A 26,622-nucleotide genomic window follows, 5' to 3' on the forward strand; every position below is an offset into this window, starting at 1 on the left:
CATGTTAATTAGAATGAATCCAGTATGTCCTAGAACAAAGTACATATGCTAAGAAACAGGACTGATGTATTGGTTCATCCAGGCAAGCACTCCATGTTTCTGAGCAGCCGGCTGTGAATTTGAGCAGTCAGTACTGGAAGGAGCTGCACACAAAGGAAGTGTCTTCTCAGTCAGGGACAGAGGTTATCTTAAAAAACAGGCTATAAAAGTTTATATCCTTTCCTAGGTCACAGTGAGATTTCTCCCACATCACTTCAGCCATAACAAATAAGAGGCTTAGTGTAAACTAGTGCCTTGCTTCTGTCAGTAACGTGAGGAACATCTCAGAAAGGCTGATTGATCTGACCGCTCTATCTCATTTTGGAGAGGATAAAACAGGAAATGGTTGAGTTTATCTCTAGAATGGGTCTCAGTGATTATTGGGGAGCAGATGTCTAACTTCTAAGTGGAGAGGAATGAAACCTTTGTTTTTGTCATTGCAGGTGCTTTCCAATACCATTGCTCCCTGGAGTTGCTTGAGCCTGGTCAAAATTAGCCCTTTGAACTCCTGGAGCTTTAAGAGATGGGTTTCAGCAGTTTCTCCACAACCTGTGCTTTTCTGCTCCAAGTCATATAACAATGAGCCTTGAATATGTGCAGAAAGGCTATGTTTGAAGCATCTTAGTAAGTGAACTGCTTTCAAATATAAAAAGGTAGCAAGAATATCTGGGGGGGAAGGGGCGCAGAATATGGCTCAACTATGCTACAGTTCGATGCAGGAGACAGGCCCCACAGACTTGGCCAGTGGAACTGCTTTTTCCCCCGTCGGCGCCAGTGGTGCAGCTGCAGCCCCTGTGCCGGCTTTCCCGGCGAGCCTCCCAGGTTTGGCAGAGCATCACCTGCTGCTCCTCGGGGCTGGGACCGCCGGACGACCCCGGGAGCCGAGGCAGCAGAGCCAGACACTGCGGTGATCAGCCCGGCAGGCGGACGCCCGGGACGTGGCGAGAGCAAAGGACGAGGGACAGTCTAGGGGCGCGGGTCCTGTTCCAGCCGGGCACCCCGCGGCATCCCCTCGGGGCGTTGTTCGCCCCCCGCGTCCTTCCTGCTTCCGGGGGCCGCCGCGGGCAGGATTTGCCGCAGATGACATCAGCTGTGGATGCTGGAAACGCGGCGGCGGCGCGGGGATGCGCCGGCTCCCCCCCCCCCCTTCCTCCTCCTCCTCCTCCTCGCCAGGTCCCTGCCCTGCACCGTCTCCGTATAAAAGCGCCGCCGCCTCCCCACCCACCCTCACTCGTTCCCTGCCGCCTGCGGAGCCGCCTTCTCCTCTCAGCGCCCCGGAGCCGCGGGGCGGAGGCGATGGCCACCGTAGTGGTGGAAGTGGACTCGGAGCCCTCCTGCAGCATACCCAACCCCACCTCTCCCTCGCCCAGCCTCTCCCACCGCTTCCTCGACAGCAAGTTCTACCTGCTGGTGGTCATCGGAGAGCTGGTGACCGAGGAGCACCTGCGGCGGGCTATCGCCAACATCGACCGAGGTGAGGCGGCGGGGAGCGGTCACGCCGCAGGCAGCGCCGCGGCACCCCCCCTGCCAGCGCTTCCCCCTCCTTGGCCGCGCCCGGGGCTCGCCCCACACCCCACCGACCCCCGCAAGGCACGGACACGCCAGCCGCCAAGCCGCGGTCTCCGGCTCTTTATTCCGCGGGTCCCGCCGCAGAACCCCTCTCTCCCGGCTCCATCCTTCCCCGGTGGGGCGCGGACGCTGCGGAGAACGGCCGCGGGCAGGGCCCCGCTCCGCCGCCGCCCTCGCGGGGACCCGCACTGGGCTGATGGCAGCGGTCCCCCCGCCATTGTCGGGTGGAGGGGCAGGGGCGGCAGCCCGCTGCTGCCGCCGATCCCATCCGCCCGGAGACGCGGGCGGGTGGGCGTGGCGCGGTCCGCACTGCGGTCCCTATGGCAGCCCGGAGCGGACAAAGGGCGGCGAGCGCGGCTGGGGATGGCATGGATGGGGCGGGACGGGACGGGCTGGGCTGGGCTGGGCTGGGCTGGGGCTGCGGTGCTGCTGCCCGCAATCGCGGACCCCCGCCGGCAAACCAGACCGGCGGCATTAGGGGCGTTTTCCCTCTCGGCGGCAAAGGCTGCCCGAGTGAGAGCGCGGCCGCGCCTTTGTGTCCAACTTTGGGCGGTGAGACTTCTCTTGGCTGGAGGATCTTCCAGGACCCGAGCTTTATAAAAGCATACATACATTTCAATAAAGAAAAACCATATGGGTAACACGGCTAACACCTGAGTGCTCAGCCTCGTTATTGTCCGGTTACCGGATACTTTGACTCGCTGTTCATCTGTCCTTTTCTTAAGACGGCAATACGGGAAGATATGATAAGTGAAAAGACAGTTTTATAAGTTCTCAGTGTGGTTTCTAATACAATAGATTGCGGTGTACTTGGGGGGGGGGGAGTTGTGGGGTGTGGAGTGGGGGGGAGAAGCCCCGTTGCAGTACTAGTGGTATGAAGCACAAAGAAAATTATCACCGGACCCTATAGTTTGTTAAACCCAATTGGTACCTGATTTTGTATAAAATATTTTTGTTCTGGGCTGGTGAAAACGAAGATTTCAGAAACCTGCCATTGTTACAGGGAGGAAGAGACCCTGTAACCGAGAACTGGTATCAGCCTTGTCATGTAGGTGTGGTTCAGCAGTCCAGCTAGGACTTCATTTGTCTCTATTGTTGCTTTCTCAAGCATTGTTGCTTTTGTTTGCTATTTGTCTTGTTTCTTTTTCGTGACTATTTGTGGTAAAGGGCTTCTTCATCACAGCTGACCAGCTTCACTGTGACCTGTTCATCTTTATTGCTACCATTGTCTCCTAGGGAGAATTACTGAGGCAGATGCTTTGTCATTCAGAGTCTCTTCAGCATTGCACCTTCTAATTCTATCTAATTTTCGGTTGTGCCAGAAGTGAATTGGCTGCATTTTCATAAAATTATTAAAAATTATAAAGCAAATGGATAAAACTTCTCTCCTCAAGATACAAGTCATTCTTCCTCTGAAGAAATGCTCTCCAGTCTCTTCTTGAAGCTTCTATTGTACAGTTGTTGCTGCATAGCTCTGCTGCTATCTCCTGCCACTAAGCATCTTATAGTTTTAGATGTTCAGAAGGAACGCTCTGGTCTTTTTAGTCATCTTTTTGGATTAGAAGTCACCTTGCTCCTCCTAGTGTCAGAGGATCTGATTTGAGATTTTGCCTGCTAGGAAAAAAAAACCCTTGATCAGATTTTGAGGCACATTGTTCTGGATGAGTACACTTGGAGTCTGAAGCTCAGCCTGTGAGCCAAATAGGGGCTCAACTAATCTCTCTTTCTTTGGAAAGTGTGCTGTAGTTCAGAAGAAAATGCTTCTTTCAACCTTTGTTCTCCACAGAGCCTTAAATGCATTTTGGGTTCTAGATAGCTCTGCCTCACTGTCTTCTCTGGTACATCTGCTGAGTACCATCACTGGAAATTGTGGATTCATGCGCCAAACTGCAGAGCAACGTGTCAAAACATCTGCTGATAACACATCAGTGGCGTGATGCTACACAACCTGCTGGAATGCAGAGTCACCTCTTAATAGATCATGAAGAAGGAATGGTGTGGCAAGATGCATTTTCAGTAATTACATTTGGGTTGTGACTTTGCTAAGGAGGCAGTCCTCTCACCCATCATTCACCAAAAAAGAAGGGGGAAGTGAAGAGAAAGCTTCAAGAGTTTTCCCCTAATATGGCAGATGCTACTGGGTGTGCCCTGCCTGCTGTCTGATTAGTCCTATGCCTATTGGCATTACATTCCTAAGACTGCAGAAAGAAAGCAATAGCTCCAATTCAGCCATGCTTCCATAGTTATGTCTATGCTGTTAATGATCTACATCATTGGATTGACCTTGGATTTTGGTTCCAGATTTACGCCCGTTCTACCCAAACCTGATGTGATTATATAATGTATATAAATACATTAAGCTCTTTTATAATATACATGCATAACCTTTGCATCTAGACTGCTGAATCACGCAGCTGCAGATTTGGAATATTCTACCCAAATCCCAGTTTCAGCTTTTAGGGCTACTTTGTGCCTGGAATGTCTAGGATTTTTATTTTTTTTTCCTACTATTTATTTTGCGTTCTGTATTTTGGGCATCTCCTCTCTCAGCAGTCTTTACTACTCCTTCTCCAAATCTTATCCCTACAGCAAATTTGGATTCAAGACAAAAGCATCTAGGGATGGTGGACATGCCCTATAATTAGCAGCATTGCTGAATCATAGTTCCTGTTGCTTAACTGACCTCCAGAAGGCTTTGTAGTCTCCCTGCACAAGCTTGCTGTCAGACTAGTGAGCTGCTTATCTTCAAGCTTCTTGAAGTCCAGCACTCATTCATTCAATGTACGTCAGCTTCAAGATTGATGTTGGTTTACTAGTCACAGTTCTCATATGCACTATACATGCATGGTATTATGTCATCTTTACTTTCTTGCTCTCAAATATTCCAACACCTGGAAAACATTAAAGCCTGCTGAGCTGTATTTGTCTGCCAAAACTACGCCCCAGAAATGCACCATATGGCCAAGATATTTTTGAGAAATGAGAACAAGGAGACTTACAGAAAAGACTTGCAGCTTATGCCTCAGAACAATGATGCATCAGTCAGGAAGTGGAGGTGGCTGGTTATGGCTCAGATATTTTTCTCTTGAGTGATTATGAAACAGGCAATACTGTATTTCCAAATTTATTTAAAGTTACAAATGGCAGTTACTAAATAACTGGTAGCATATTTCAGTAGTAATCATGCTCCTAACTGGACTGGGATGCTGACAACAAAAAGCCCTGCATGAATTCTTTCCGAAGAGGCTTCAGGCTCTTGAAATGTAGATGTTCTTACTTGCATGGAGAACCTATCCAGAGCTGCAATGGCACTGCAGAGCTGGTTTCTCTTCTTTCTCTTCTTTCTCCTGCTCATCCTTCAACCCTACATCATGGCTTCAGCCAGTGAGAGTCTTGACATTTCTGCTGCCTTGAAAGAGAATGTAAAGCCTCATGGCGAGGGGATGGATGTACACCTCTTCAAGTGTCTCCACATCAACCCTCAAAGTAATTTAACTCAACAATTTCATGCAAAGGCATGGTCAGGCATGCAGGGAGGGGCTACCAGACACTTCCTCACCCACAGTCACTTCTGTGTTTGCCACCTAATTTGTCTAAGTCTAATGATATTCCTTTAGGAAAAAATATAATGTTGGTGTTCAGAATTATAGCAGTGCCTGGACTTAGCTGTACTGCAACTGCCTGCTCACTATTTTTCAAAACTGGGTTTTTCAGAACAATTTCAAAACAAGAAAATTATTGAGAATTGCCCTTTTGTTTTGTTGGGGGAGGTTGTGTGGGTTGGGTTTGGGGTTTTTTGATTTTTTTTTTTTTTGGTCATCAAAATCTTGTGGAAAGAATAATAAATTTGTCTTTTGGCTGCAAAGTTTTGTTTTTTTTTCTCTAGTCAGATTTCAATCCTTTTTTGATCATGCGTCATATATTTAACTTTCTAAGTAGCTGGGGGGGAACAGATAATAGAGATGTTCTGTATAGTTTTTTAAAAGAAAGAAGATCAAGCATAGCATTTTTAACTCTCAAAACCAGAATTTTAATACTTCATAAATAAAAGATTACTTAAATTTTAATTTAAAATATTGGATGCTTCAAAGCTTTCAAATGAGGAAGTCAGCAATTTAATGCTTTGCATTTAAATATTAATTTGCAACATTCTAGGTGATGATGTCTTTTTTTTTTTTTCTCAGAGGAACAAGCACAGTGGTCCTGCTATATGATTTAAGAGTCCTTCAAGTGGTCCACTCTTTCAGTTTTGTAAATCAGTTTTGTGTATTGCTATTTTAAAGTGAAGTCAGGGACATCATGTGGCTACTAGGATGTTGGGACAAGCAGTCCTAAGATGGGGCAGTGAAGATGGTCACCCTTTGGAAGGCAGATTCCTCTTGCTTGTGACTGATTCCTGTCCAGAGTGTTCCTTCTGAGCACTCAGCACTTTCAAAAAAAAAAAAGCTATGAGCCTTGAAGGGGAGAGAAGCTGATTTTGCAATTTAAAAATATGCAAATAGCATGAATGCAAATGCAGAATCACTGCAAAAACAGTATGCGTTGTATTTTGAATTTTAGGAATCCGATCATGGGACACAAACTTGGTTGAATGCAACTTGGACCAAGAACTGAAACTTTTTGTGTCTCGCCATTCAGCTCGATTCTCTCCTGAAGTTCGAGGTGAGTTTTTGGGATGTGTTTGACAAATGTTAGTCGGGTTTGGTTTGGTTTTGTTTTTTGTTGGTTTTGTTTGTTTTGTTTTGGTTTGGTTTCTTTCTGTAACTATTGAATTAATAAATACTTAGGAATTGTATGGTCCACTTTCATTTGTGAGTAGCTGAGGGGTGGAGGGCCTACCTTGACTCACAGGAACTTTCTTTGGCTTGTAGGAGGAAATGAGAAATTTACGGGGCTCATAAGACTAATTTTCTTTTGCTGCCTTTTCTTGAAGCCTATCCTTCCTTTGGAGGATTCATACAATAAAGCAAAACAAACAAAAAAAAAAAAATCAATTTTGTGAAGTGTAAAATTGACTGTGTTCTGGTTGCATGGGAATCAAGTGTTTGGTAAGTTTTCTAACATCTCATTACTTCAACATAAATGCTGAGTGAGCATAGGTGGAGTTGATCACATTTTTCACTTAAAAACGTATAACCTGCTCAAAGGAGCAGAGGTTGTTTTCACTGAAATCATTGTGGCCACGTGCACAGTACTAGTACAACCTGGTACTGATGAGTATTGTAACTCATCATTGAGTATTCAGATGCTCCTGAAGATAGTACTTAACTGTGGTGAAAAGGGGCTATGAAATGCTGTATTATGCTACTATGTCATATTCTTGGGGTCAGTTATTATACACTGTTGATAATGAGATCCTGATGTTCCCCTACCATGACAGCATTGACCTAATGGTTTTGCATAATGTGCCAAAATGTTTTGTGTAACTAATTCTTCCTGTTTCAGCATAGATCACAGCAGATTTTGCCATATCTTCCTGTATCTTTAGTGAGTAAAACATTGCCAGAGGTAAGAAAAAAAAATCCCCAAAAACTCTACAGTTCTCCTTTTTTGAAAACCGACAGAGCCAATATAACAATACACAGTGTGAAGATTTAGTTAAGGGATGTAGCTCCTGATAGACATGGAAGTGAACTCAAGCCTAGTATACATATTTTTCATTTCACTTGACATGTCATGAAGCCAATTCAACTTCTCAGTGACATTAGTTGCTTTGTTTTACAGAGAAGGTAGATAATGATAAGTCAAATTAGCAGAATGTATCTGTAAGGAAAGCAAGATGCAATGCATTCCATTTTTAACATGTATGTGTTTTACTTAAACTTTACGGAGAAAAAAAAAAGATCCTGAGCTTCTCCTTTGTCAAATATTCCAGCATGTCTTGTTTTGATGGTACATCCTAACATCATTGCTTGAATTAAAATGAAACAAATACTCAACTTTCATATGGTAAATAAAATAAGGCTATGAATACCTTTTTTCAACAGAATGACTGTAGAATCCTCCAGGATTTTTTCTCTAGGAACTGTATGTTGGTTTGATCTTTTTTTTTTTTTTGTTTGTCTAGACTTGCCTGTTTAGTCATTGTGTTGAATTACAGCTTAATTGCGTGAGACTGGGATTCATCAACATCTCTGTGACAAGCAATAATGAATGTGTTTTTTACCACTGCTCAATCTTCAAACAATAAACTGCCAACATCCATGTTGAAAAAGCATCAAGGGAGCCTGAAACTTGGATAGAGGGAAGATCAGGAAAAAAGCTAGTCTTCTTGACCAATTTCTTGTCTAAAATTCTGTGGGGAAGCCCACCTCCAGAATCCCATTGCCCAGATCAGAGGATCATCTGTTTTGGTTTCTTTTTGTGATTCTCTGATGTTGAATCTGCATGAGGCTCCCTTGATCATCTCTAATGTTTGACAGGGAGAAGGGTGTTTTGATGCCATTAATAAAACCTTAGAATGTTTGACTTCTGTTACAACACCCAAATGTTGAATAAGCAGTGAAATGGTCAATGTTTGTACAAAAGAGATGATTGCGAGTAAGTATTCCCTTATGGTTCCAAACTCAGAAATTCTGCAGCATTTAGGTAACTAGGTGACTTTTTGTCCAAGGCAAGTATTCATCCAAGGTGATGGGGTAGTCTGTGGGATGTAATTAAGCAGCCTTTTTCACAGTCCTTTGAGAATGAACTCTTTGTGCAACTTACAAAGATAGGGACAGTTTGCTCTTGAAGAAAGGTTAGTCATCTAGTATGTCTGCTGAGCTCCTTGTATAGTTAGGTCTGACTGCTGACTGAAACCTGTTTGATTATGATGTTTAATTATGGTAATTGCAGTGCTGGCTCAGTACATGCTTGTATGCTTCTCAGAGTAGCTCAAGGATATGCACAGCAGCAATGCGAAGAGTAGGATGATTTCTCAAAGAGGAAGCTTGGAGGAACTGGGACCAAGCCTGTCCCCATGCCATGTGCCTGCAGTGTCAAAAGAGAAGCATGTGAGAGAATATCTGTCAAAGCATTTATGTTTTTTCAGTTGAGGAATTTAAGGTCTAATCTTTCTCCCCGTGTAGTGAAAAATAGTGTACATATTGATACTGCAGGGAGCACCCCAGCACTCCTTTTGTGATCTTTTCAAGGGAATGGATTGTCACAGTGGTGTTTATGCATCTTATATTCAGCTGCTGGGCAGCTTACGGATGACTTGTAATTCCTGAAAAATGAGATTCAGAATGGAAATGCCAGCAGTTTTTTTCTGATACCTTGTAAAGCAGCTGAGTTAGCAGACTCCTTAATAATACCACATTTTGCAGAAAAGTTGGGTGCTGGTGGGAAAAAATGAGTAACAGAGATTATTAGCTGGTTGCCACGACAACTAGCAACATGACTTAAAATGGGTACTCCAGTGCTTGCCTCTGTTCTCTGCCATGTACTCATAACTTCCATCTTATGTTAATATCACAAGGATAAAGATTCAAACAATGAGTTGTAACGTGCATGGTGGAAAAGGAACTGTGTGTTGGATGGAGAGGCAGAGCAAGTGGAGACTTGGGAAGAGCTCTGTTGAAACTGCAGCTGTATCTGAAGCTGCAGCTGTACCTACCAATCTTTTCTTAATTAAAGTTTCAGCTGCATAAAGCAGCTTCATAAAAGACCAAGTAAATGGGTTTTGGGGTAGAGGAGGGTGAAGCTGTTGAGGGCCTTTCTGCAAGACACCTGCTGTTTTGTCCTTCAGCTTCCTCCTGGGGCCACTTGACTGTTGCATTGGTGTGTATTCAAGCCCTTGCCTAGACTAAATCTACTTTATTTAAATAGCTGTTTGGTAGTTATTTGTAGTTATTTATTTAAATAGCTATTTGGTAGTTACTTTCTAAGAGATACCTCCTAAACAGCGCACTGTGACTACTTTGTCCTGTTGTTACGAAGAACATCTATCTGTTGAAGACACGTTTCCTATCTGAGCAGTACCAGGAGGTCTCCTGATGCCCCTAAGTCAGCAGTTGGTGACTGTACTGTCTTGAGTCCTTCTTTACCTGTGCCCAAGACTTTATTTCCTCCAGCCTGCCTGTGGCCAGGGGGGACCTTGGCAAAATACAAAACATGTTTGGTGTCCCCTCGGCAGCCACCTACATCTGCAGCAGCAGTGGGCTTACCTACTTCAGGCATCCTAAAGAAGGTTTTTGTTCTCTGACATGGTCATGACCCCCAAAAAGCCAGTTTTCATTCTGGCAGTTCCCATTTCAAAAGTTACTGTTTAGAACTGCTAGTATCCTGTGGAGAATTTTTGGATCTGAGAATTCTTTTCGTTAAGGCTCACCCAAGATCCAAACCCAGTTAATATCCCACCTAGTAGTTTGCACTGTGAGCTTGTGAAGTTGCTGATAAAACCCTAAAGGGCATGGACTTACTGCTGTCCCACTGGAAATCAGTCCATCAAAATTTGTGAAGTAAAGGGGAAATAGCTTTTTGAGCAAAATCTATCAGTTAAAATGAAAGAAAAAGATCCAAGAAGTCCAGGCTGCATTTCTCAGCTGCTGTCGGAGCACCATCATTAACTGCCTTGGAGTTCAATTCACATAAAATCTGAAGTAGTCTGCTATATGCATTTAGGGACAGCCTATAAATGTAATTCTTCAGCTATTAGAGACTATGATAGTTGAAATAGCTATTGAGAGGAGTCACTTTAGCTCACTGGAGAAGTTAATTTTAGTTGTTTACCAGAATTGTTTTCTGTCTTGAAGTATTCATGCCTTCAAAGAAAGAAAATGGAGGCAGAATAAGACTTGAACAGGGAATTGAGCTGACTCAGGCTGCTGCGACAGTGAATGGTATCCCCACAGGGTGCTGCTGCCATCAGTTCAAGGCTGTAGTGTTGGGGCTGCCCAGCAGAGCAAGGCTGGGGATCTCCCATGTCCTTGCAGGCAACAGTTGGTTTGGAGGCACACATCCAGCTCTCATCCACTTGCCAGCTTTTTTTGTGGGATATATTAGGATTTTGGTGGCTCAGGAAAGAGTTACAGTGCAACAGCCTACATGTTAGGATACATGAATTGTCAAAGCTTTCCTTTCTTAGTACTAATCAAAATTCCAGAGATGGGCTAATAAATGACTTTTTCTTCAGTGAATAAATTGTTGTGCTTATGTGACAATCATTCTAGCACTGACTTCCATTTCTGCTTCTTTAGGAGTGATCTCGAAGAAAATTAGCATGAATTTACATTGCTGCCAAAACACCAGTACCTGCTGATGCTAAGGTGTTAGCATGAATCAGCAAAATGACTGAGAGGATATTTTTAAATGCCTTGCATCACAAGTACATACAATAACTTCAGTGGCCTTAGAATAGCCCCTATTTTATGAGAACAAGCTTTTGGCCTGTGTGAGGCAGCTACCAGAGGTATGAGATTAAGTTAGCTGTGGATAATGATAGAATTTCAACTCTGTTATGAAATCAGAATCCCCATTCTTCTTTAATTCAGCATACATAATGGTATATTCCCAAGGTTATTTTGTTAAAGGTTACTTAACAAACCCTTATGGAATTCTAATTCTTAATTTGTCTCTTATGATACTTCAAGCTTTCTTTCCTAATATTTTGTCTGTGTGGGACATTTGAAACTGAAGACTTAAACAATATTTGCCCATTACTATTTACAGGTGACTTAACTCTCATCTCTTCCATCATGGATTTATAATAAATGTGTAACCAGAACATCATTGCCACTTTTTCATCTACTTTCTGGTTGTCATCGACAACCTTTTTCTCAGGTGTCAGTTTTTCTTAACTTTGCCAAGACTTATTTTTTTTTAATTGCCTGGAATTTCTGCTGCTTTTAAAGATTTATTAGGGAAGGACTGGAGTTCCCTGGTTCACTGTAGGTGTGATGAAATTGGTGTCATGAAAACTGTCCCAGACACTTGGGACAGACAAAACAGACTAGTTAAAAATTAAAACAGAGGAGAAGGAAGCCTAGCTTTCATCTTTTTATGTTTAAGTCATTTTTTGCTGGCACCATCATTGAACTGGGAAATAAATATGGGATGAAGTCTGACAGAACCTTGAGAAGTGAACCCAGCTAGAGCAGGCTTGCTTCAGATCTTGGGGCTTTGAAACGTTCAGTGCATATCCTGGCATGGGTATTATGGCCATCCAGCATGGTTTCTGAACCTCAGGCTGTGCCTTTGGTCTTTCAGATCCTGCATGGGGTTTAGACAAGCTGAAAAAAATTAATAAAGGATTATTTCATATGTGACCAGTACTTTAAGTCGATGTGGTAGGCAATGTCTTCAAGAGTATCTCTGGATAGGATTTAATGCTTGTCGCAAGCTAATGATTTAATGGCATTACTCATAATCATTTGTCTAACACTACTGAATTTTTAAAACTTACCATCACTAGCTGCAAAGCTCAGATTGTAAAAGTTCATTGGAATTGGAAGATTTAAATATTTTTCAATACTAATTAGGTTTTTATACGTTTAATGTTTCCTAGCAACCTCATAAATTTTAATCTTCCTGACCACTTCTTTAATAATTGTATTACAGAATACTATTCTTTTTACATTTCAATCCACTATATATACAGAAACTTGAAATAGTGTGGCTTTGGTTTTTTTTTTTTTTTGTTTGTTTGGTTTTTTTTTTTGTGTGTGTGTCCTGCAACTTATATTGCTGGATCAAATGAAAAACATAACACCTTTCAACGTAACACATGGAAGACATGGAAGTCATCAAAAAGAAATCCAAATAGAGATGGTGTATTATTTAAGTGATTGATTCTAAAAATAAAGGTGGACCCTTTTGATCATAACAGTGTCTCAACTGCATAAATAGTTTGACTGCAGCAATCATATTCCTGAACCATCCCTAGTGGGAATAGTTGCTCTGCACCTAACTACCCTCTATACCTATTAAAGGCTGTAATTACAACCAGAATTACAATTTCTCTCTAGTTTTGGTGGGATAATGTCATCGTATATCAGGTAGAGGATTATCATGTGGAGGAAGACTTTGGCAACATTCTCATTCTGAGTTGAATAGCAGGATCTGATAGTATTAATTTGTTAAGAGGAGCTGTTGAGTGGGGGAAACCTGCTTACTGGGCTATGGTAATAGATGTGGGTCCTCCACAACCATTTCTAGACAGTCATCACAGGAAGGAGAAGATGCAAAGCATTCAGGTTTCCTTAAACAGTATAGGCTTACTATTGAGTCCATTGAACAGTATGATGCCATTGTGCATTAGAGCCATACTTACATAAAAAGGTGCAGTTTTGACTTCTGGATCGTCTCGGGGCCTGTGTGCTCCCTTTGTGGTTAAATTGGTTTAAACTGAAAGCAAATTCTAGGCCAAGGAATCATTTTTTTTTGCAGAGAATCTGGAAGAGACTTAAAGATTTGCTGTATTTTAGATGTCTTCTACTATTTTTTAGTTTCACAGAGCACGTCAGGTATTTGCAGAGTTGATGCCAATCTAACTATCAGTCCATTTCTAACTTGAGTGTTTTTCCCTGAAAATGTTGGAGGCATCCTGGAATCTATGAAATTAACTGTCCTCCTGTGCTTTTTGGGCTCTGAGAATCTAACGAGTTTTCAACACAATGCCTGCTGCTTTCCAGGGGGGTAGTAGATAGTGTTCCATGTTCAGCCCAGAGCAATGTTCAGGTCCTGGCATAGTAGCAGTTTTTCCCTTCTTGTCTTGTAGTCACGAGCAAGCAGGGATGACTTTGAGAGAAGGGGCACTTTGAAAGCTTTTTTTTGCTATTGGAAGTGAAAGAGTTGTGGTGCAAGGCATCCCTATGTAGAGCTATCTACCAGCTCCAGATGAGCTGGTACCACTACCCATGGCAGGTGCAGTTCCAGACTTCACTCCCTGGGAGCAGAATGATCTCATCAGTGATGGGCCTCTCAAAAGACCATCAGGAGATCTCATCACATCAGTATTTAGGTTCACCACAGCTCTGAGCTGGCAGACTCCATTGCCATGTTTCAGACGCAGCTTTGGTATGTCTGCAAGGGCATGTTTTGCATGTACAAAGCGTACAGGCTTTAATCTGTGACACTGATGTCCAAGACTATTTTTCCCATTTTCTTGATTTATCTTTTTGTTTCTTTAGCTTATTTTAAACATTGTGTCTTTCCTTCTGCTTCCCTAAAATGAGTGCAATGCTGAGGCTTGATATTAGCAGATGTTTTCAAGACTACAGAGAAGCCTTTGCTCATCCTAGATTACACGTACTTTTTTCTTCTTTTCCCCAATGCTGTTCCTCCTACAGACTTCCTATATGTTGCAGTAAGCCACTGTAGTTAAGTGATAAAATGTGAGTGGCGTCTTGCCAGTACTGGCACTTCCAGGCTTGCTGCCTTTCTTGGAGCCACACCACAGCTAACAATAAAGGAATGTGTACTTTTTTGAGAGACGAGTTCAGAAAAAGCTGTGGTCAGAGAAGGCTCCGCTCAGAAATGATGTTATGTAGTTTTCCCTTTAAATAGCTCTGGCTTCCCCTGGTATTAAGTATGCTGGAGGCTGCTTCTGGCACTTCAAGCTTTTCTGTTGCTCTTCCTTTTGAGCAGATTGCTGTCTCTTTGTCAGTGATTGTTACTTTAACCTAGGCAATGATTGAATTAGATTTAAACCAAAGACCTTGCTGGACCCCACCAAAGGTTACTCCTTGTGCTATTCCATGTCTGTGACTTACTTGCAAAGATGGGACACTCCCAGAGAGTATTAGGTCCATGTTAGACCTACTGGTTTTCGTTATATAACCTAGGTAACCTAGACTAACCAATGATGTTGGCTAGGTGTGGCACGGACACAATAAAAAATCTTATCAATAATCATTGGGGGAGAAAAAAGATTTTCAAACCAGCAGCGATGTAGCTTATCTGAATCTGCCTTGCCACAGTACTATGACAACAGTTACTAATTTGTAAGTGGAGTTAACACTGAGATGACTATTTGCAATCAAATCACAAATTGGCTGTGTAGAGCTTGGAAACATGGTTGCTATAGCTGACGGCACAACAACAAACAGATTCACTGCTGAGTCTGATGCTTTTTCAGATTTTAGTCTCAAAGGTTTAGACTGAATATTTCCACCAAACTTTTAAAGAACTCTTGAGAATCATTTTTGAAATCCTGTAAAATAAGAGGAACCATAGGACAGTGCAAGCAATCTCAGTGTCGTGGCTCTATTCATATTTTATCATTATCTCTAATATCTTTTAAATTGTTACTACTATCAAACATTGTCCTCTTCCAGTACAAAGTTAAGCTATGATAATATACTTCAGGTTCAAAACTCATTTCCATCAAAGTTTCTACATAAATTTCAGCATACTCGGTTTAAAAAACACTTTGAAATGAGCAATCAAAAAAGAAAAAAAAAAAAAGCAAACCACCAAAACCCAAACAAACCCCAAACAAACTAACATGTTTTCTTACCCTTTCCCTTTTCTGGAAGTCGTCTGCCATAGAATTATGCTCCCTTGTGCTTTTTTTTGCCAGTAGATGGCATTCTCAATGCCCGTACTCATACTGTGCAGTAAATGAGCGCATACAAACTTCTGTGCTGTTTTTAGGCTGTAGTACTTAATGTGAGACATATGTTTTCTATTTTGCTCTGACAACTTGCTCAGAGTTTAAATTTCAGAAAATGCATCTCTGTTGACTGTGAAGGATGAAGGAAGAAGTTCATTTACAACTGTAAATGTGCTTGTCAAACTTCAAATCTTATAGTCAACAGAGGAAAAACAAAGCATAGCTCATGCAGGTGAGAGGTCTCTCAGTTAGAAGACCACAGATAGTGATTATTTATGAAAATGCTTAACTTTACATTAACTCTGCAGAGCCAGCAGGGGGAAAAGCAAGACCCCTATATATGCAGCTATGTTTGTGCATAAATTAACACACACTGTAGATACAGCTGAGGAAATCAGCCTTACAGATCATGTATACAGATTTGCAGTCTCTAACAGACCTGAGCTTCCCCTCTTTTGAAGCTGCAATATAACCACACCAAGAAGTGCAGCAGTGCGTCCTCTCCCATGTTGAATTTAAAGCACAGGGTAGAATAAAAGACCTGAGATCTATGCAAGTAGACTCCAATTCACTTATGAGGTTTAATGTATCTCACATGTTTTTCCCTGTCTCAGTCTAAGCTATAACTGTCTGTTAGGAATACAGAATATTCCTAACAGCATATACTAGCATATAGTAGCATATAGTAGCATATAGTTCGACAAAGCATTTCAGTATTGTCTGTCTAAAAATACTTGTTCATACAAGTCTATTCGCTGTGTGGCCTTTTGCCTTTTTTATGGATAGAAAACAAAACCCAACCTTATGGCTTTCTAAGTGACTGTAGAACACGTGATACATCCCGAATCAAGAGACCTGAAGTTTGGTCCTTAACTTTTCCCCTCCAATACATAAAGACTGACTGTAGCAGTCACACTTAGATGCTGTGGACAGTCCTTGATACGGATTATTCAGTTGCAGGGATGTAATGACATTGATTTTTTGGTTTTTTTTGTCTTGCTTCAGTTTCCCTTTAGGGACTGCTCTGCAAAGTGTGCCAGTAGGGAACCTAGTATCAGTGATTTATGCAGTGCGATCTTCATTAGAATTCAAAATGAGGCTACCAACTCTCTTCAAATACGCTACCAGCCAGATGTTAGAAAGTAATTACTACAGGGATCACTCAACTTGATTTGAAAATAACACCAAAGATGAAAAGCTGAGATTAGCCATTCACCAATTTGTGTAACTCCTTCAGATCTGAGTTGTGTTTAAAAAAAACCACACGTGATCACGATTTTATGAAGCTGAATACCCGCACATATCTCTATGGACAAAATACTTTTGATATACGCAAATACTGGTAGATGGAATTCAAATGGTTTTCAGCTGAGTTGACTGTGGGCAAAGTACTAGGGCTCTAAAGGCTGCTGGGAGCAGCCCTCTTTTACCACTTACATAAAAAAACCCAACACAAACAACAAACAAAACCTCTCAAATAACCAAAAACGTAGTCAGGAATTTATCTTTAATTGTGATTGCTATGACACTTTGACAAATTTTGCTTTTAACGCTTGTAAATTATGAGTAATATTACTGAAAACATAAGGGTCCCACCAGATCTACCCTGTTATGTGTTAGGGCAGCATTGAACTGCTGTTGAAGAATTGCAATTTGTAGATCCCATTTATAAAGTGTTGGAGGGAAATGTTTGCGGGGAGCTGGTTTCTACATAAAATTGAATGCAGCACTGCTGGGTTGCTGTGGCACCACTTGAAATAAAACCCAGCAATTCTCTTCTACGGCTTCCTTGTGAGCTGGGCGGTGCTGGCATTGGCAATAAATCAGCTGACTTTCATTAGACCTAGACATCTATAGGAAGCTGAGTGCTTGTGCAAATCTTAAGCCAAGCTGGTGAAATATTGTCAGCCATGTCTAACAAAGCTCCATGTCAAGTGGGAGTGAAATGTTTCTAAGTGCAGCCGCGTGTCTGTGCAAATGTGTGCTTTCTAATTACTAAAACGTTCTTGCTGGTCCTAAATCTAGGATGCTTACAGCGTAGAAGTTAAAATACTATGGGGGGATGAAGTAAATGACATTTTGATTACCCTTCTTAGTGAGTGACACAACCTTCAAACCCTGGGGAAGAGAAGTGTCAAGGAGGAGTCTTTTGCCTTTTGTCACTTCTGCTGTGCCATCCCCACCTCTGCACCATGCTTATCTCATGGCTGAGGGTTAATTAGAAGACTTTGAGGATGAAGTTATGGAAGAGAATATAAATTGCATCTGTATGGATTATGATCTGGTGGAGTTCATTAGCATGCAGGCGGAGTTTGTGTGCTTCCCAGCCTCTCTTCCCAGAGCTTGTGACTTCCAGGCATTTCCACACTCCAGATCAGTTGTACCTTATGGGGCTAGCCTGCATTTTCATATTAGCATAGTTTAATTAGGCAAGGAGAGATTGCTGTGTCTCCAGAATGATCTACAGATACGATAGATCAGTATTTATTACAAAGATTCTTTCAAATAAATGTCTGCTCTGTTAGACAGGTTTGCTCATTCAGAGGCCCTAGAGTCATTTAAGAAACAATTAAATCCTCTCTGGTGTGAAGCAGAATACTAAAAAGGATTAATGCTGACAGACCGTGCACTCTCTCTAGTTTCAGCTGTGTTCCTGTGCCTTGCTGTTCTCCTCTGATATGTAGGTTTGATAAAGGGAGTTGGGTTCAGGGACAGCTGCCCATCCCTTGCAGCAGTGTAGAGTATAAGAGAGGATATAAAAAGCACCAAGGCATTGGCTAAAAATGATCAAGCCTAGCAGAAATATGTAACTGTGAGGAATATACGGCTGTCATGCTGGGAGGAACTTTGGATAGCTTAATTCCATAACATTTATCCTGGTTATCCAAATTTGATGTGAAAGATGAGTATGAAGCGGTCTAGTCTTCTAAATGCTCATGTAACTAGCCAGATTTACGGTGGCCATCCAGGAACTGCCACGTGATGAGCTTGCATGGTCAGGTCATTGTCAATCTTATTTTTTCCTTATTTCTCCTCCTGTTCCCCCCTCAAATTAATCCTAGTGTTTTGTGCAAGGGAAGCAGTTTTCCCCTAGGGAGCATGTTGGAACAATACGCAAGATCTGCTCAGTTGTGAGGATTCGCAAAGGACCTGTACAGAAAACAAACATTTCTCTGAGTTTTATGTAATTTGGATTTATTTACATGGTTGAATTTGCTACTCATGTTATGTAATATATATTTAAAATACTATATATTATAAAGATTCCTATGTTTTTAAATTCAATTTTTGAGGTTAATGTCTTATGAACTACACAGTAATGTAACTTTGCAAAATCATAGAATCACTGTAGAAATCTATAGATTCTATAGAAAACTATATAGAAAACTATAGAATCAGCTAGGCTGGAAAAGACCTTTCAGATCATCAAGTCCAACCATTACCCAGGACTGCCAAGATCACCACTAAACCATACCACTGAGGGCTTCATCTACATATTTTCTGAACACTTGCAGGGACGGTGATTCCACCACTGTCCTGGGCAGCCTGTTCCAATGCCTGAGCACCCTCTCTGTGAAGAAAGTTTTCCTAGTAAACCTCCCCTGGCACAGCTTCAGGCCATTACCTCTTGTCCTATCACTTGTTACTTGGGAGAAGAGACCAACCCCCACCTCACTAAAACCTCCTTTCAGGTAGTTGTAGAGAGCGATAAGGTTCCCCTGAGCTTTCTTTTCTCCAGACTAAACAACGCCAGTTCCCTCAGCCACTCCTCATCACACTTGTGCTCCAGACCCTTCACCAGCTTTGTTGCCCTTCTATAGACCTGCTAAGTGCAGCCATCTCAAAAAAATGCAATAAAGATCACAACTACCAAATTCTCAAACTGTCAAATACAGCTGATTTGGCTAGTTCTGCATAAATGAATCTCCCTTTTCTTCAAATTTAGACTGAATTTGTAGCAAAAAAAGTGTTGTATCTGAAATTTTTTGAAATCTGTCAGAATTTTGCTCTTGATCTCAGTGAAGGCAGGTCAACCACAACGTTATTTATTTGTTCAAATATTTATTAAATATTTTATTTATTTGTGTATCGCTTGTTACTATTTATGCTGTTCTCAACAGGCATGCAGTTTTTTCTTAATTTAGGAAAGAATACTTGTGCGCTTGCACAACTTAGAACTAGCATCAGGCATGTCAGTTGCTAACGTCTAGTATGAGTTCTCCTCTCAGTGTAATTCCCTCAGAAAATTAAGTGTGCCACACTTATCACAGTTCATATGGAAAAAAAAAATAAAATTGTGAGACTCTGTCTGTCATGCAAGACAGTGGGAGCTTCCAATGGAATCTAATGGCAGCCTTTACATTTCTTCGCCAAGAGTAAATGCTAAAACTCACGGGATTTCTCGTCCCCCAAAAGAGAAAATATATCAAACAGTTATTTTAATCTCTGGGGGGGAAATGCAGCTATATTGGCTTCATGTTCCATAAGCATTCCCCTGCATTTTTGGGTGGTTTTTTTAAATGCTGATGATGAACCTAAAAGTGTACTTGAGTTGTGTTCATTGAATACCAGGTGGGTTAAATGTCTCACTAATGCTGACACTTTGTCATTCTAATGAAGTACAATTCATGAGTGTCTGTAATTACACAGCCTGTGTGCTTAGTGTGATGCACTAAAAGGAATGTATCACATCTAAAATAGCATTTTCTTCATTTTATAGTCTAATTTCACCTGACATTCTGCCAGCCAGGGCACAACCTTTCTGCCGGAAGCCGCAGAGTATCTATGGTCTCATTTAGACAGAATTAAGTTATAAATCTGTTTCTAATTATGTTAATTAAATATTACATCATGTAGATCGACCTGCTGTAGATCTTAGATATTTCTTTTATTGTTTTAGTAATTTGCTCTATTTGTTATGCATGAAAAATGCTTTTGATAACCCATGTTGATCATACTTGCTAATGAGCCAATGCCTACCATTATTGCACTTCAGGATATGTCTTCAGAACATACAGTGTTAGAGGGCTGATAATGAGCACAACAGCTGAAGACACTGATTCATTTAATCAGGGTTATTTTGCCTGCTGCCAAAGTATAGCAGGATAGATGCTACCACTGGAAAATGTTGGAGCATTTAACCTGCGGCTATGTATTTAGGGAAAAAACTCGGTTCAGCCAGCCTGTTTCAGAAACACTGATAGTGCAAAATATTTTCTTCATTATAAAGGCAGTAGTTATTTACTACCTTGTTCAGATCAATTTATTATGAAGCAACATGACACTTTGTACTGTGAATCATAATATTGCCCAAAGGCATTCACATGAAAATTGCTCATTTAATTTTCACTGGATTACTTTTCTCATTTAAACAACAATAATGTAAAGTATAGAGCTCCTACAGCTTGCAAGGGTTTTTTTCCAATATTCTCAACCTAATTTTGAGATTAACCTTTTAAAATACAGGTTCAGATTTCAAAGATCAATTTTTTTAACTTCTTTTTTTCCTTTATGTGGAAAGCTGAATCTTTGTTACTATTTCTCTTAGTTCAGCCAAAACAGTATGCTTATCAGCAAAGGATACAGGCCATTTTTTGTGGCAAAATTTCTCTCAACCCATCTGATTGAGAGAAAATGGATAATAAGCACAACTTGCGCTAGGTCAGTGATTTCCGTTGTCAAAAGAAAGAGGCCCAGCACAACACTTAAATTTATGTGGTTGGAACCCAGACACATAAAAGCCGTACTTTGTCATTGAGATAGATATTGCTAATGGAATTGCCTGTGTGAGTGTTGTCTGACAGATGATTAATAGATCAGCACTAGCACAGCTTCTCGACGGCTGCAGATACTGTTGTCTAAGGGACAGGAGGAGTGATCGGTTAGTGACAGCAGCTCTCAGGGGAGGAACAATAGGGACTGAGCAATATATCAAGGAATATATCAAGGGAAACATCACTGGTAAACAGAGAGACTGGAAGGCTTTTACTCACCTTCTATGAAGTCTCTGGATGTGCCTCATGGCTATAAAAGAATAAAATGGCAGAAATATACTGTTGTATCTTTCACTAATACTTGGGCTAAAAGAATGTCTTCAAATTCCTTTAGATTTGCTTATGTCCAGTTTTCCAATATTTTCCTGTCAAACCACTGTCAATATCTTTTTTTTTTTTTTTTTTTTTTTTGGTGGCTGCTGCTAGCAGAAACCCTGAAGAGAGAGATGGATTTTTTGCTCCCTTTTCTGCCATTTACTGTGCTCTTTCTGGCGCATCCCTTCTCCCTACCAGTCACTTCCCCATGCGGCAGGGGCTGTGGTCTGCTCAGACCTCTTGTGGTACCCGGTCGTATCTTCTGCCAGGCTCAAGCACTTAATGAGAATGTCCAATTACCTAAGATAGGGTTGGTCAGACACTCCTCAGTTTTCACAGCTGCCAGCCGGTTTCTTGATCTCTCAGTGATATATTCAGATCAAAGAAGCCAAAGTTGACACAGGCTTTAAAATAAGAGCCAAGTTTGCCCACTGCTTTCCTGCATTTCTGATTTAGCATAGTCCAGGTAAGACTGCAAGAAAAGATCTCCAGAATCATTCTGGATGTTATAGAGAAGGCTTGGATATTTTTCTTGTTCCAGTTTTGTTTTGAGATAACTTTCGAAACAAGAACACCACAAAGTGAAAGACTTGGTACATTTATCCACCTTGCAGCCAGTCCTAGAAAAGACCTGTGCTAATGCTGACTGAGAAGAAGAAGAGAAGCAGGTGATGAGGGAGCCTAGAGGTAACTTTTCCTCGGTATTACTTAGAGACTCACTGAGCAGGCTTTATTCCTTACTAAGGAAAATGTTTTGTTGGTTTTATCAAACTCCAAAATAACTAATATTGTCTTAATCTTACTATTACTTGAAAAAGCTATTTAAAAAAAGATACGTTGAATCTAGACATTTAAAAAGCCTGTTAACCCTTATATATGAGTTCAAGGGCAATCTTTCTGTTTCCAAAGTAACATAATTTTCCCCTTGGAGGAAATACTTATTACTAGCCGATACTGAAATTCAGACCTGAAAATTGCTTTTGTGTTCCCATGGAAAAAAATCAGTGTAGTACATATTCCATGTTACAGGTGCTCTTCAAACACAGTTTTCAGTTTAATATGTACTAAAGGAAAATTCTTATAAAGCTTAAAACTTTAAAATATTAGTATGTGAGTGGCTCTTCACTAGTTGGACAACCTGTTCAGACCAGTTGTCAGCATAATAATATTCAAGGGGAGAGATAATTCATTTCTGTGTTTCTTTATAGTTGTGTGTTTTCTAATTATCACATTCCTTTGCTAACTTATGCTGTACTAACCTGATAACTGGGGATAAATTTCAACAAATCTTGTCATGTTTACATACTTCAGAACTTTAAATGGCTGGTTTAATTACCAAGAAATCTGCATTTGTTAACAAAGTAATAAAATGCAGAAATGGGGAATAACTCCCCAAGTGGAAGATCATACATGCTACTACTTATCTTGCACAGGAATGCTTACTCTGCATAAATAGTTAGCAGTTTATATGTGTATGTATAACTTACATAAATGATGTAAAAGCCAAAGCTGACATTTCAAAGACTTCTTGAAAAATGATCTTAGCATTAATTTTTCTTTCCTGTCCTCTTTAATGAAAAATAAGAGATGGGAAGCGAGGCCTTCCCTTTGTGCCTCATTTAAACAGACTTACAACCTGAATTTCTGTAGAAAGAAGGCTAAGTGAATTGTCATTAATATCACAGGAACTCAGTATAGTCCATATATTATCAGATATGACTAGCTAGTGCTGCTACAATCTATTATGTCTGTAGATACAGACAACTGATAATGTCACATCAGTTGTATGGCACATATGACTATGTAAACAACATAATGCACACTATCAGAAATGAAGGCATACAGAGGGAGGGGAGTTGATTCCCCCACAAGGACCATCTAGGTGTGCCCTTGTTCTTGATGCAGGAGTCAAGGACCCTGGGCCTACAGTGCGTGACTGACCTCTTGGAAAACCCTGATTCTCCCAGGCTCAGATCTTTCTGGCAGTTGCCAAAACAGTTCTCTTCCATGATAAGGATTGCCAGTCTGCAATGCTCTCTTTCTGTGTTACCTTCTCTCAACACTTCGTTGGCCTGTTTTGTATGTTCCTTATGTTGCTCCACTTCCTTTGTGGGTTTCCTACCTAGTTATACTGTAAGTCTGTCGGAATAGGAAATACAGAACTTTCATAAAAGACAACCAGATTATTATAAAGGCCAGAACCAGATGATTCACAGGAAATTTTTAAGCCGAGGGAGATAATTTTAAGTGAGTGTTTGGTTTTTTTCTTTATTTGCAGAAGAAACAAAACCAGTTTGGGCACTAGAAATGTAAATAAACCCTAGTGATTTTGTAAGCTTTCATTACTCATTTAAAAAGGATACAATAGACTTTTATCTTTCCCTGCTTTTTTTTCCTACGGGAAGTGAACTACAGTAATCAAATTATAAGGCACTCAGAAACAGTTGCTTATGAAAAAAAAAAAAAACATCAACTGAAAGTGTCTTTTTGTATCTATACTCCGGGGCCATTCCTCTAATGATGTTACAACCTAGCTTCGACAGGTATACTACAAAAGTTCTTATACTGTTAGATGAATTCTGAAATATACCCAGATCCCAGGAGAAAGTGCAAGAAGACTATTTTTGTCAGGAAATTACATTATGGTTGTATCTCTTTTTGTCAACTTTCTTTGCTAGACCACTTCACCTAAATAGCCATATATCCAGACATTGTCTTATACTTGTTCCTACTCTACACAGAAAGTAGAGCATACAGTACCTCATGATAGGTCTGCCTGCAAGTCTACTAAATTATTTCATGTAATATTATAAAAGTAGTCAGGATTTTTTAGAGGAATCATGCAATAATATGATACACAGTGGGTGTGAGATAACAGTATAAAAGACTCAAGCCTTCTTTCAAGAGAACACTTAATAAATTTTTAAATCTTTCCTTTACCCTCCTTACTGCCTGAAGAATTAAAACTCTACCATTTAGTGATCACTATGCCCAAACCAGCCTCCAACCATCACATCGCCCACAGGTGTTTCTCTGTTCACAACAGGTCCTGTGGGGCACCTTCTCTAGGCAGCTCCCTCACCAGCTGGGTCAGGAATTTCTCTTCCCCACACTCCAGGAACCTCCCAGACTGTTTCCTGTCTGCTGAGTTGCATTTCCAGCAGACATCTGGGAAGTTGAAGTCGCTCATGAGAACGAAAGCTGGTGACCGTGAGAATTCCCCCAGCTACTTACAGAATATTCTGTCTGCCTCTCCATCCTGGTTGGGTGACACCCACCATGATCCCAACATGAACCCAGCGTCTGCCTTGTTGGCCTTCCCCCTAATTCTTACCCATAAACACTCAACCGTATCATTGCCGTTAATCTCTAAACAATCAAAACTCTCCCTAACATACGGGACTACCCCACTGCCTCTCCTTTCTTGCTTATCCCTTCTGAGGACTTTATTAGCCATCCATTGCAGTACTCCAGTTGTGAAAGTTGATTTCAAAATAGCTTTGTATAAGAATTGTTGCCTTTTTTCTCTGTTGACACTCAAGGCATCTGAGAACTAGGGTGATTACTAGTTGCTAGTTGCACTTGAGACGGCACTGCAAGAAATTGAAAGATGTCAGTGCTTGAGACAACAGTATTTACCCTTAAGGACAAAGGTAGAAGTCTGACGAGGCAGTTTGTTTATATTTAGCAAACTCTGTTATCTGGTCTTGCAGAATATTTATTATGCATTTATTTTTGTGTCAGTTGATAAGACGTGTGCTGTACAACAGGGGATCACAAAAGACAGGCATGAATAAAATCAGACATACGAGGTGGGAGAGAAATAATTTTTCAACTTTCACTTGTCCTTAAGTTGACACTGGATAAGTATCTGATATGATAGAACTTGTCTTCAACAGCAAAAGAGAACATAAACTAGAAGGTACTCTTTCTTTGTGAACCAAAGAACCGTGGCAATCTGTGTGGTTATTTGCACGTACACTTAGAGAAATAGGCCAATGTGAGAGTTAACAGTGATGTAAACCAGTTACCACCTTCCCAAATGTGTTTCTAAAATACACATTTTAAAAGTTACTGTAAGAAATAATTAAAAGGTAATACATGGCATGAATAGATGGGAAAGCAAGAAATTGTCTTCTGAAATCTTTAGAACAACCTTAGTGTCACAATAACTATGATACTATACAGTTGGGTCTAATTCTGAACTTCATACTCGCGTGACTCATTCAGTGGACTTACAGATTTGGCTGGATCCTGTCCTTCAAAGACTTAAGCCCTTCCTTATGTTTTAACATAATCTTTTTACAGACATTTAAAAAATGCCACTTTGAAGTGTGGAGTTTTGTAAACTCTTTTTGTCTTCTTATTTTCCTTCTTAGTCTGATTTTGTTGAGAAAAGCTTGAATGAGAAAATAGAAAAGGACACACGTATCTGCAGATGCTTGGAGCTAAATTAGTAAAATTAGACAAATGCATTTAAGTTGGTTTTAAGCATTATACTGAGATGGTGATTTTTCTTGGTAGTTTAGCACAGCTCTTCATCCACCTGGTAGACAAGCTAGAGAGATTATGCTGGGACCACTGCTGCACGCATATGTGCCAAAACTCACCTGAAGGAGCTGTTTAATTACCAAAGACATTCCCAAGTAGAATTGTTGCTAAGCCTATTGCTAAGCACATGCTAAATGCAGGGTGACTGTGAATTCACTGTTGCTATGCGAATTTACACTAGGCGGAATCTGAGCTGGGAGAGTAATTTCCATGTAACTTGCAGATGGGATATAGAGCTATATGAGAGAGGATGAATAATTTATGTTTGAGTACACAATATTAAACCATGAACCAAGTCACAATTCACTTATTCTTAAAGCCATGGGGAAATTCGCACTGTGGTGCATGGTGACTGTAATAATTCATAAAACATTAAGTTTTCTTGAAATTGTTAATTAGCAAGTGAAAAATCCTATTGTAAAACATATTTTGTAGACTGTTGTTTTTAATCACTCTTTAGTGAGTTTGTTCAACTCCAACTGAAGTCAGTGGAAAAAGTTCTGTTATCTGAAGGCCGGCTGGATCAGCCCTTACTCTGTGTAATTTAGGATGTTTCTTCTCTTTCCAGCATCTATGATAGATGGTGCATGAGAAATCTACGCAGTCAAATTATCTCTGTACAGAAGAACAGTGTCTTATATTCCATAGTACTTATGTTATTTTTCTTACACATCATGCACAATAGCTGTATCTGGAACAAAGAAAGAGCCTTGTGCGCAGCTAGTTGTAAAATAAAGTATTTCCAAAATGTTCATTAAAAAGCTTGACAAACAGAAATACAAATAGTAAACAGACATTGACTTTTTTGAAGAGCAGCTGTAGAGCAAAATGTGTGAT

General features: G+C 40.7%; 1 protein-coding gene across 1 annotated transcript in view; it reads left to right on the forward strand.

Moving 5' to 3' along the window:
• Positions 1–1,313: 1,313 nt before the first annotated feature.
• Positions 1,314–26,622, forward strand: part of MAP1B (microtubule associated protein 1B) — a 68,561-nt gene continuing 43,252 nt past the window's right edge. The window contains exons 1-2 of the mRNA XM_065662543.1: positions 1,314–1,513; positions 6,169–6,270. Coding sequence (XP_065518615.1) covers positions 1,336–1,513; positions 6,169–6,270 — 280 coding nt within the window. The 5' untranslated portion in view covers positions 1,314–1,335. The remainder of the gene's footprint in view (positions 1,514–6,168; positions 6,271–26,622) is intronic.

Source organism: Lathamus discolor, chromosome Z (assembly GCF_037157495.1).
Source record: "Lathamus discolor isolate bLatDis1 chromosome Z, bLatDis1.hap1, whole genome shotgun sequence".
Classification (NCBI taxonomy): Eukaryota; Metazoa; Chordata; class Aves; order Psittaciformes; family Psittacidae; genus Lathamus; species Lathamus discolor.